A 10,463-nucleotide genomic window follows, 5' to 3' on the forward strand; every position below is an offset into this window, starting at 1 on the left:
CAGAATCTTGTATCTCGAACCCGGAATTCTGAACCCTTGGATCCTAAAACCGTGAAACCCCTTAAACTCTGAACCCCCCGAACCCTGAATTCTGAACCCTTAAGACTCTTGAACCCCGAAAATCCTGGAAACCCTTGAACTCTGAACCCCCGAACTCTGAATTCTGAACCCTTAAGAATTTTGAACCCCGAAACCCCTGAAACCTTTGAGCTCTGAAACCCCTGAACCCTGAATCTCGATACTTGAAACCTAAACATTGAATCCCTGAACTCAACTTCTAAAAGCCTTGAACTCTTGAACCCTCGAATCATTGAACTATAAATCCTCGAAATCCTGAATCTCGACCTCTCTGCCCTTGAACCCCGAACCCTGAGAAATTTAATCCTTCACCCTGAAACTTTGAACCACGAATTTTTAACCCCTGAATCTCTAAAACCCTGAATTTGAAGCCTCTCGTTTTCTTTCAGCGATGGAACGGGTGATGGCGGCACTGGTGGTGGTGGCGCTGGGGGTGGTGGTGGTGGTAGTGGTGGTGGTGCCAGGCGGGTGCCACGCTACCCCACTACCTGTGCGGGTGTCACCACAGGCGTCCCACAGAGAGAGACTAGAGGCGGCCCGCTCTCTCCTCGCCTCCTCGCCCCTCATTGACGGGTAAGGGAACGTAAAGTAAGGGCGTAAGATACATAGATGAGAGAACCTAGAGTCCTAGAGGAATGTTAAATAAGAACGAAACGGACATAATGTTTGAGAGAACGTAAAATGAGAGAAACGTAAGGTGAGAGAATTTATTTTAGGAACTTAAGGGACATGAGGAGAGAGAGAGAGAGAGAGAGAGAGAGAGAGAGAGAGAGAGAGAGAGAGAGAGAGAGAGAGAGAATGTAGAGTAAGAACGTAAGGAGTATAGAAGCTGGAGGAAGCCTGTTGGTCTGCACGTGGCGAGTCCCTTCCTAAGAAATGGTTGTCTTGTTGCCTTTCATGCCCATATATTCATGTAATATTTCACTCACTCACTCACTCACCCACGCATTCACTCGCACAGCAAATAAAGTACAGTTCCAGGGTCACTTTCGCCTCGCCCCTTGATGCACCTCGCTGCTCGCTAACACATCCACTTTCTCACGTTTTCTTCCCTCGTTTTCTTTCTTAGGAGAGACTGTGGTTCCGCAAGGGAGCTTTCTCAGTGTCTGCAAGGCCATTTCTCAGGCTAGGGGGAGAGAGAGAGAGGGGGGAAGGAGGGAGGGAGGAAGGGAAGGAGAGGCTATTGAGTGAGAAAACTCTAGGGATTAAGAGAGAGAGGAATGGGGGGAGAGGGGGCACTAATAATGGATGAAAGAACGGAAGGCTAATGTGGCAGTGATGGTGGTGGTGGTGATCGTAGTAATAGTAGGATGAAGAGAGAGAGAGAGAGAGAGAGAGAGAGAGAGAGAGAGAGAGAGAGAGAGAGAGAGAGAGAGAGAGAGAGAGAGAGAGAGAGAGCAGTGATGAAGAACAATGATAAGAGAAGAATAAACTAAATATTCACAAACCAAGTAGAAGAAGAAGAACAAGAAGAAAAAAACGAAAAAGAGAGGAAAAAATAGAAAAAAATAGATTGATCAGAAGGAAATCGAGAGAGAGAGAGAGAGAGAGAGAGAGAGAGAGAGAGAGAGAGAGAGAGAGAGAGAGAGAGAGAGAGAAACAAAATAAACAAGTCACCATGATCTTCCTTCTCCGTTGCCAAAAAAAAAAAAAGGAAACTTTATGGATTGTGTTGCCCCCTTTTTTCCCCCCTTTGCACGTTTTTTCCCTTCACTAATTACCTGCGACTTAATACCTGAGGGAAACACACGCCGCGAAAGTTACGTTGTTGAGGAAGAAAAGAAAAAAAAAGAATAAAAATGCAGAATACTGAATTACAAGATTTGCTCTCTCTCTCTCTCTCTCTCTCTCTCTCTCTCTCTCTCTCTCTCTCTCTCTCTCTCTCTCTCTCTCTCTCTCTCTCTCTCTCTCTCTCTGGGAATATGATCTACAGTGAGAGAGAGAGAGAGAGAGAGAGAGAGAGAGAGAGAGAGAGAGAGAGAGAGAGAGAGAGAGAGAGAGAGAGAGAGAGAGAGAGAGAGACATTCATACAGACATACATACAAACAAAAATGGAAGATAAGGATGGTACAGTTAGAGAGAGAGAGAGAGAGAGAGAGAGAGAGAGAGAGAGAGAGAGAGAGAGAGAGAGAGAGAGAGAGAGAGAGAGACAGAGAGAGAGAGAGAGACAGGAAATAAGTGGAAATGGAAAAGATTGACGGAAAACAGAGAGAAAGAGATAAAGCGAGGTTTAATATACAGAGTGAACACCCAAGCCCACAGCAACAACAACAACAACAACAACAACAACAAATATTAAGAAAAAAAATAATCGCTCAGAAAGATAAAAGAGAAAGAACAAGTACACCTCCGCCATTATACGAAACAGACTAACATTGAAGAAAGAATGAAAGAAAGAAAGAAAGAAAGAGAGAAAGAAAGCTGCAGTAAAAAAGAATAAAATAAAAAGAATTCACCTCATGTGGATTTCATTTTTTTCGGCGTTTTTTTTACGTGGAAAGAAAAAAAAATTCATTCAGTAATGTACATGTTAGAGAGAGAGAGAGAGAGAGAGAGAGAGAGAGAGAGAGAGAGAGAGAGAGAGAGAGAGAGAGAGAGAGAGTTATGGTTTAGAAATAAGAACGAGAGAAAATATGAGGAGTGAGAGATGTCTCCTTGGAAACCCATTAATAGCTCAAGGTAGGAGGAGGAGGAGGAGGAGGAGGAGGAGGAGGAGGAGGAGGAGGAGGAGGAGGAGGAGATGATGAAGATGGTAAAGAAGAGAGGAGAAGGAAGAGGAGGAGGAGATGGAGGAGGAGAAGGAGTTGGCGGTGGTGTAAAAGGTACATGAGGAGGAAGAGGATGAAGATGAGGAGGAGAAGGAGGAGGAGGAGGAGAAGGAGGAGGAGGAGGAAGAAAGTGACGTGTGTAAGGTAAAGGAGGAGGAAGAAGTGGAGAAGCAGAGAAAAGAAAAAAAAACATTCTTCTTATCCACCCATCCACCACCACCACCACCACCACCACCACCACCACCACCATAACCATTACTATAATCTTTAAATTATTCACCTAACTTAACAAGAACCTCAGTATACACTATAATTAGCTCTCAACCGTGACACTTACACCCTTGCCACCCTTTGAAGAATAAAAGAATACAGGTGGATGGAAAAATAAGAAGGATAGATTAGAGAGGTGAATAAGAAAGAGAGCAAGGGAAGGAGATAAAGAAAGAGGGAGAGAGATAGAAAAAAAAAGAAAAAAAGAAGTAGAGACAATATTTGTTTTTCCATTGAAGAATATAAGAATAAAAAAGAAAGAAAATGAAAAATAGGAATACTCAAAGATACTGTAGAGAGAGAGAGAGAGAGAGAGAGAGAGAGAGAGAGAGAGAGAGAGAGAGAGAGAGAGAGAGAGAGAGAGAGAGAGAGAGAGAGAGAGAGAAAAGAAAAAGAAATTAGATCACACAATTGTCTTTTCTTCTATCGTAAGTAACGTTAGATTCACAAAAATAACACTCGCTTTATTAGTATCGATAGCGAATAGGATAAAAAAAAAAAAAAACATTGGTGCAGCTGGAGAGAGAGAGAGAGAGAGAGAGAGAGAGAGAGAGAGAGAGAGAGAGAGAGAGAGAGAGAGAGAGAGAGAGAGAGAGAGATTCAGCAAATGGTTTCTTAGTTCCAGGGAGACTATTGGAGGCGGTGCACGCAGGAGGGAAGTGAATGATAGAGGAGGGAATAAGGGGATGGGATGGGAAAGTGAAATGGAGGGGAAGAGAAGGGAGAGCGAAAGAGAGATAAATGAAAAATAAGAAATGGATGATGATGCACTTGTTGTTTATTCGGAGTAGAATAGAGGCGTGAAATGGAGAAGGAAAGAAGGGTTAGGTGCAGAAAAGTAGGAAACATGTTGTATGTGTGTGTGTTTTATTCGGGTGAAAAATAAATAAACTGTGAAATGAAAGACGAGAACAGAAATAAAAATAAGTAATGCAAAAATTATTTCGTGACAGAAGAATGGAAAAGAAAAGAAATAAAAGAGGAATGTGCTTAATGCAAGAGAAAAGAAAGGAAAGAGAGAGAGAAAGGAGAGAGAGAGGGACAGATAAATTGAAATAAGAAGAAATGAGACAGTTATTGTTGATTTGGAATAAAATGAAGCTATGAAATGGAGAAGGAAAGAAGAGCAAAGTACAGAAAAAAAAAAAAAGATACTTTGTTTAATACACATGTCAAACCCTCTCCTCCCCCCAAAAAAAGAAAATATATATGTATATAAAACAATTGCAAAATTAAACTGAGGATAAAATAAGAATAAAGAAAAAAAAAAATAATGTAGTTTTATTCCGTTATAGAAGAATGGAAAAGTAAAACAGAGGGAGAAAGCAGTTAAGGGAAGAAGAAAGAGAGGAGAAAATGTATAGCTCTTGTTTAAATAAGGAAAGACAGAAGGTTAAAATAGAAGAAAGACAAGGGAAGAAGGAAAGAATTATATCGTTCTTATTTATTTGGAGAAAGATGGAAAAAAAAATAAAATAGAGGCAAATGAGGTGATTAATGTTGTTCTTTTTTGTTGAATAGAAGAGAAAGTGTGATAGAATAGAGGAGAAAAGTGAATTTTTTAAATATTTTTAGGTAGAAGAGAGAAAGATGAATAAATTGAAAGAAAAAGATGAGAAGGGAAAAGGAAGAAGTTGGAGGAAAAAATGAGAATGCAGTTTTATTGAAGGAGGGGAAAAATGTAGTGAAATGGAAGAGGAAAATGAAAATCAATGTAGTTTTTTTTATCATAAAGACTAAAAGAAACAGATGAATAAAATTGGAAGAAGAAAATGAGAATACAGTTTTTATTGAGGAGAGAGAGAGAGAGAGAGAGAGAGAGAGAGAGAGAGAGAGAGAGAGAGAGAGAGAGAGAGAGAGAGAGAGAGAGAGAGAGAGAGAAAGAGAGCGTGCAATAAACTGGAGGAAAAAAGAGGATTGATTTTTTTATTGAGAAGAAAGAGAAAAGAATTGAATGAAGGAGGAAAATGAGAATTAATTTTTTTTTTCACTGAGAGAAAAGAAATTAGAGTTGGATGAAAGAAAAAAGTAAGGATGTTTATGATTTATTTATTTATTTATTTATTTATTTATTTACTTTTGTTAAGAGAGAAGGAAAAAGTGAACTAAGGAGGAAAGGCAGAATATTTTGTACAGTTTATTATCGAGAAGAGAAGAAGAGAAGATAAATCAGGAAGGAAAGTGAAAATGAACTTACTTTTAACATTTTTCATTGCGAAGAGTGAAAGAAGATTTGAATGAAAAATAAATCTGAGACTTTTTTTATTGTTTTCTTTGTTTTCATTGCAAGAAAGAGAAAGAAAAATGAAATTAAGGAAACAAAATCGTGAATATTTTCTTTTTTTACTATTATTCATTGCTGACAGAGAGAGAAAGAAGAGTTGAATGAAGAGAAAATACACATGATCATTCTGTTGACGGAAAGGGAGGTGGAGGGGGAGGAGAGGGGAAGGGTGGGAGGGGAGGTGAAGGGGGGAAGGTGAGTAATGAGGGAGGAGGGGGAGAGTCGTATCATTCCCGGGTCGTTAGTTTTTTGCGTCTTTTGTATTGAAAGGGTACAGACGTGCTCATTATTCTTACTTATTGCTTACCTGTATTTCTGTTTGCCATCTCTCTCTCTCTCTCTCTCTCTCTCTCTCTCTCTCTCTCTCTCTCTCTCTCTCTCTCTCTCTCTCTCTCTCTCTCTCTCTCTCTCTCTGCTTTACTGTTGTTATTGCATCCTCTTCATTTTTCTTTCCCTTTTATGTGTTGTTTGTGATGTATATATATTTTTCTTTCTCACTTTTCTTTGCATTTCCCTATTCGTATTGTTTCTCTTGCTAAAAGTATTGGTGTAACTTTTCTTTTTCCTATGCTGTTCTTTTGCTTTTCTTTATTTGTTACTTTTTTTTACTTGTTTTGTATTGCGGTATTGTTTTTTTTTATTACCATTTGAAAGGAGAAGAAAATAATGTTACTTTGAAAAAAAAAATATATATACAGATTAGAAACTTTCCCAGGAATAAATAAATAAAGAAATGAATGAATAATTGAAGTAAATAAATATGAATACATGAAGCTAAATAAAAGAAAGAAAAAACAATAAAACAAACAATATAAAACAGTCACAAAGAAGAAATAAGAACACTAATAAGCCACAAAAAAAAAATCCATCTTTTCCTTCCCACATATAATATTTTCACCAATTAACTACGAAAAAAAAAACTTGTACTTTACCTCACTACTAAGATGGATGAGACGACTCGTGTGTGTGTGTGTGTGTGTGTGTGTGTGTGTGTGTGTGTGTGTGTGTGTGTGTGTGTGTGTGTGTGTGTGTGTGTGTGTGTGTGTGTGTGTGTGTACTTACCTGAAGCTAGATACGCCGCCTGGGATCTCATTAATCATACAGGTTAGTTATTACTTCTTCCAGTTTTAGAAGTAGAGAGACGAAGGAGGGGGAGGAGGAGGAGAAGGAGGAGGAGGAGGAGGAGGAGGAGGAGAAAGTAGTGCGGTGGCGGAGGAGGAAAAGGACGAAGAGGAGGAGAAGGAAGTAGAGCGGTAGTGGAGGAGGAGGAGGAAGAGGAGGAGCAGCAGAAGGAGGAGGAGGAGGAGGAGGAGGAGGAGGAGGAGATGTGGTGGAAAAGGCAGAGGAAGAGGAGGAGGTGTGATGGAGAAGGAAGAGGAAGAGAAGGCTGAGTATAAGAAGAGGAGGAGGTGTGTTGGAGGAGGAGAACGAAGGAGAAGACGAGAACGAGAAAAAGGAAACAGAGAAGAAGGAAGGAAGAAGATGAGGAGATGGAGGAGACCGAGGAGGAGGAAGAAGATCAAGAGATGGAGGAGGAGTAGGAGGAGGAGGAGGAAGAAGATCAAGTGGAGGAGGAGGAGGAGGAGGAGGAGGAGGAGGAGGAGGAGGAGGAGGAGGAGGAGTAAGAGTGGAGACAGTGTGTTAGAAGAGAAATTAATAGAGAGAGAGAGAGAGAGAGAGAGAGAGAGAGAGAGAGAGAGAGAGAGAGAGAGAGAGAGAGAGAGAGAGAGAGAGAGAGAGAGAGAGAGATTGTAATTTGAAAGGAAATATATTCACGCTAGACATTTTTTGATCTCTTGTGTCCATTGCAAATAAAAAAGAAAAGAAAGAGAAATAGCGAGAAAAAGGGAAAATATGAGGCCTCCAGGAAAAAAGGTGAAAAGGAAAAAGGAAAAGCTACACTGCCACAATTTGTTCGACTTTTTGCCCCACCCTGTATCCCGAAAAAATACAAGGATGGTGAATTATACTGTACCACTCCAAGATACCGAGCTGTCTTTTTTTTTTTTTTTTTTTGCCCCACCCTGTATGTCGGTCTGGAGGGGGAAAAAGAGGCGATGAAAGTGATTATGGTGGGAATGGTAATAGAAATGATGTTACTATTATTATTACTACTGTTGCTACTATTGCTGCTGCTGCTACTACTGCTACTACTACTACTACTGCTGCTACTACTACTACTACTACTACTACTACTACTACTACTACTACTACTACTACTACTACTACCAACAACAACAACAACAACAACAACAACAACAACAACAACAACAACAACAACAACTACTACTAACTACTACTACTACTACTACTACTGCTACTACTATTCTTCGTTCTGTACCGCTACTACTACTACTAACAACAACAACAACAACAACAACAACAACAACAACAACAACAACAACGACAACTATAATAACAGGAGCAAGAACACTAATAATCAAAAGAAAACGAAAAAAAAAAGATGATAAAAAAAAATAGTACAAAAAAAACAACAACAAACAGATCAACGAATAATACACTTAAGAAATAGAGACAAATAGATAAAAAGAAAAAAAAAAGACAATTTCCTGACCGCAGATTTGAACCATTTTGTATCTGGACTTGGGAAAAAAAAAAGGATTGTATATATATATGAGAAAAATGATAAATTAGATCCCCACACGAGATTTGATTATTTGACTTTTTATATTTTATTTTACAGGACGAAGAGAAATAGAATAATATTGTGACGTTACGGATCCAAAAATTTGTGCGCAACCTTTGCCTGGGATTGAAAAAAGCCCGGTGAGAGAGAGAGAGAGAGAGAGAGAGAGAGAGAGAGAGAGAGAGAGAGAGAGAGAGAGAGAGAGAGGGGGGGGAACCGAAACTGCATTGTCAAACAGTGAACCGAACTGACCTTTTAGTACATTCTCTCTCTCTCTCTCTCTCTCTCTCTCTCTCTCTCTCTCTCTCTCTCTCTCTCTCTCTCTCTCTCTCTCTCTCTCTCTCTCTCTCTCTCTCTCTCTCTCAACAACGTTTTTCTTTCATTACAATTTTAGTTTTGCTTCCAGGATTAAAAAAAAACCTTCCTCCACCTCAATGAAATGTTCGTCTCCACTCCGCTCTAAGTACTTCACCTCCACTGCTGTAAGGAAACGGCAAAGGTTCTTCCTTCTCTTCTGTCCGCCTCTTAAGTAAAGTTGATCTTGTCCCCACCTCATTAAAAGTTCTTGTTCTTACATTCATTTTAGAAAATATCTTGATCTTCCTTTTGCTTCTTAAAAATAATGTTTGCGATTTTTTTTTCTCTTCAGTAAAAAGTTTCTGATCTTTTCTTTCCTTCGATGAAAAAAGGTTTCTGGTATTTCCTTCGCTTCGATAATGAAAATTTTGGTCTTTTCTCTACGTCAGTGAGAAAAGTTTCTGATATTTTCTCCACTTGATAAAAAGTTTCTTGTCTTTTCTTCACCTCGATGAAAAAAGTTTCTAGTGTTTTCACTAATCCAAAAAAAAGCTTCTGGTATTTTCTCCACTTTGATAAAACTTAAAAATAGTTTATAGTTTTTTTTCTTTTAAAAATGCTTCTGTTATTTTCACATCCAGAAAAAATGTTTCATGTCTTTTTCTCTACTCAAGTAAAAAAAAATTCCTGGTTTATGATTCACTTTGATAAAAAATGTTCCTTGTCAACTCTCCACTTCTTCCACTTCGACAGAAAGGTGTCTGATCTTGCATCCACTTCAGTCTCGGTCTTGCTTTTCTTTCAGTCCCTTCAGTAAAAAAACAAACAAGCAAAAAACAAACAAGCAAAAATCAAACAAACAAAACTTATTCTTCTGACTCTCAGTATAAAATAAGTGTTTGGTGACGCCTTCACTCCCTCTTCGAAGCAAAATAGGTCTGGATTTTTCCTTTCCATCTTAAAAACAGTCTTGATGTATCCCCCACTTCAGTGAAAAAAGTCTTAAGCCTCATTTTACTTCAGTATAGGAAAACGGATCTTAGTTTTCTCTTTGCCTCATTGGAAAAAAAATAAATGATCTTTTCTCCACTTCTCCTTTTCCTTCAGTACTGAAAAAAGAAGTTTAGTCTTAATCTCCACTTCACACTTCATTTGAAAATCTCTAAATTCTTTCCTTTTTAATGTCGAAGAGTTTGGTTTTATCTGTACTTGTCAAACAGTCCTGATCTTGTCTCTAAGGAAAACAGACCTAGAAAAAATTTCCTTTCGTCTTCACTTCACAACTCCACCCTTCCCGTTAGTATTAAAAAAAAAAGGCCTTAATTCTACTTCTCTAGTTGTTAAAGGTTCTGTTCTTGTCTCTACTTTGAGGAAAACAGACCTACAGAAAACGAATGGTTTGGGTTTGCCTTCACAACTCCTCCCTTTCTGTCGGTATTAAAGAATTCGGCTTTGGCCTTAACGCGGCTACTTAACATGCCTCGGTCTTGTCCTTTTGCATCTTAAAAAGGCCTTCGTCTTTCCTGCACTGCGGCAAAGAAAAGGTTTGGCTTTGCTTCTGATTCAGTTAAAATTCCCTTTCCTTTCAGTATTAAAGAATCTGTACTTAACTCCTATACTTGAAAATTTTTATCGTTTTTTTTTACTTTTTAAAGAATAATAATGATAAAAAAGTAGGTCTAGAAAAGAAAGTTTGGTTTCATCTCCACTGTAGTTTGAAAAATCTCTTAATTCTTCCCTTCCCTTCCTTGTCGAATAGCTTCACCTTAACCTTTCTCTTGGTAGCTACAGTCGTCCTTCCTTAACCTTCCTAGCACTGTGAAGACTGTTTGCAGGGAGACGCAGGGGAGAAGAGAAGAGAAAAAGAAGGTTAACTTTGTCTTTTCAAGCTACAGAAATATTTATGAGGGCTTAGCACAAAACAAAATAAAAATAAAGGTATTAAAAAAGGAAATTCTTGTAGCGGTGAAAGGTTAACTTCGCTACTTAAAATTCCTTGATCTTGTCCCTTCACTCCTTAAAAAAAAAAAAATAAGAATCTTAATCTTTCCTGCACTTTACTAAAAATCTCTCACTTCCTCGCATCTCTTCAGTATAAAAGAACTTCGCCTAAGATCCA

At 38.7% G+C, this 10,463-nt stretch overlaps 1 protein-coding gene across 1 annotated transcript in view; it reads left to right on the forward strand.

Moving 5' to 3' along the window:
• The first annotated feature begins 462 nt into the window (after nucleotides 1-462).
• Nucleotides 463-10,463, forward strand: part of LOC135103821 (dipeptidase 1-like) — a 52,443-nt gene continuing 42,442 nt past the window's right edge. Inside the window, exon 1 of the mRNA XM_064010622.1 lies at nucleotides 463-651. Within this exon, the coding sequence (XP_063866692.1) occupies nucleotides 470-651 (182 nt within the window). The 5' untranslated portion in view covers nucleotides 463-469. The remainder of the gene's footprint in view (nucleotides 652-10,463) is intronic.

The sequence above is a fragment of the Scylla paramamosain genome, chromosome 9 (genome assembly GCF_035594125.1).
Source record: "Scylla paramamosain isolate STU-SP2022 chromosome 9, ASM3559412v1, whole genome shotgun sequence".
NCBI classification, from domain to species: Eukaryota; Metazoa; Arthropoda; class Malacostraca; order Decapoda; family Portunidae; genus Scylla; species Scylla paramamosain.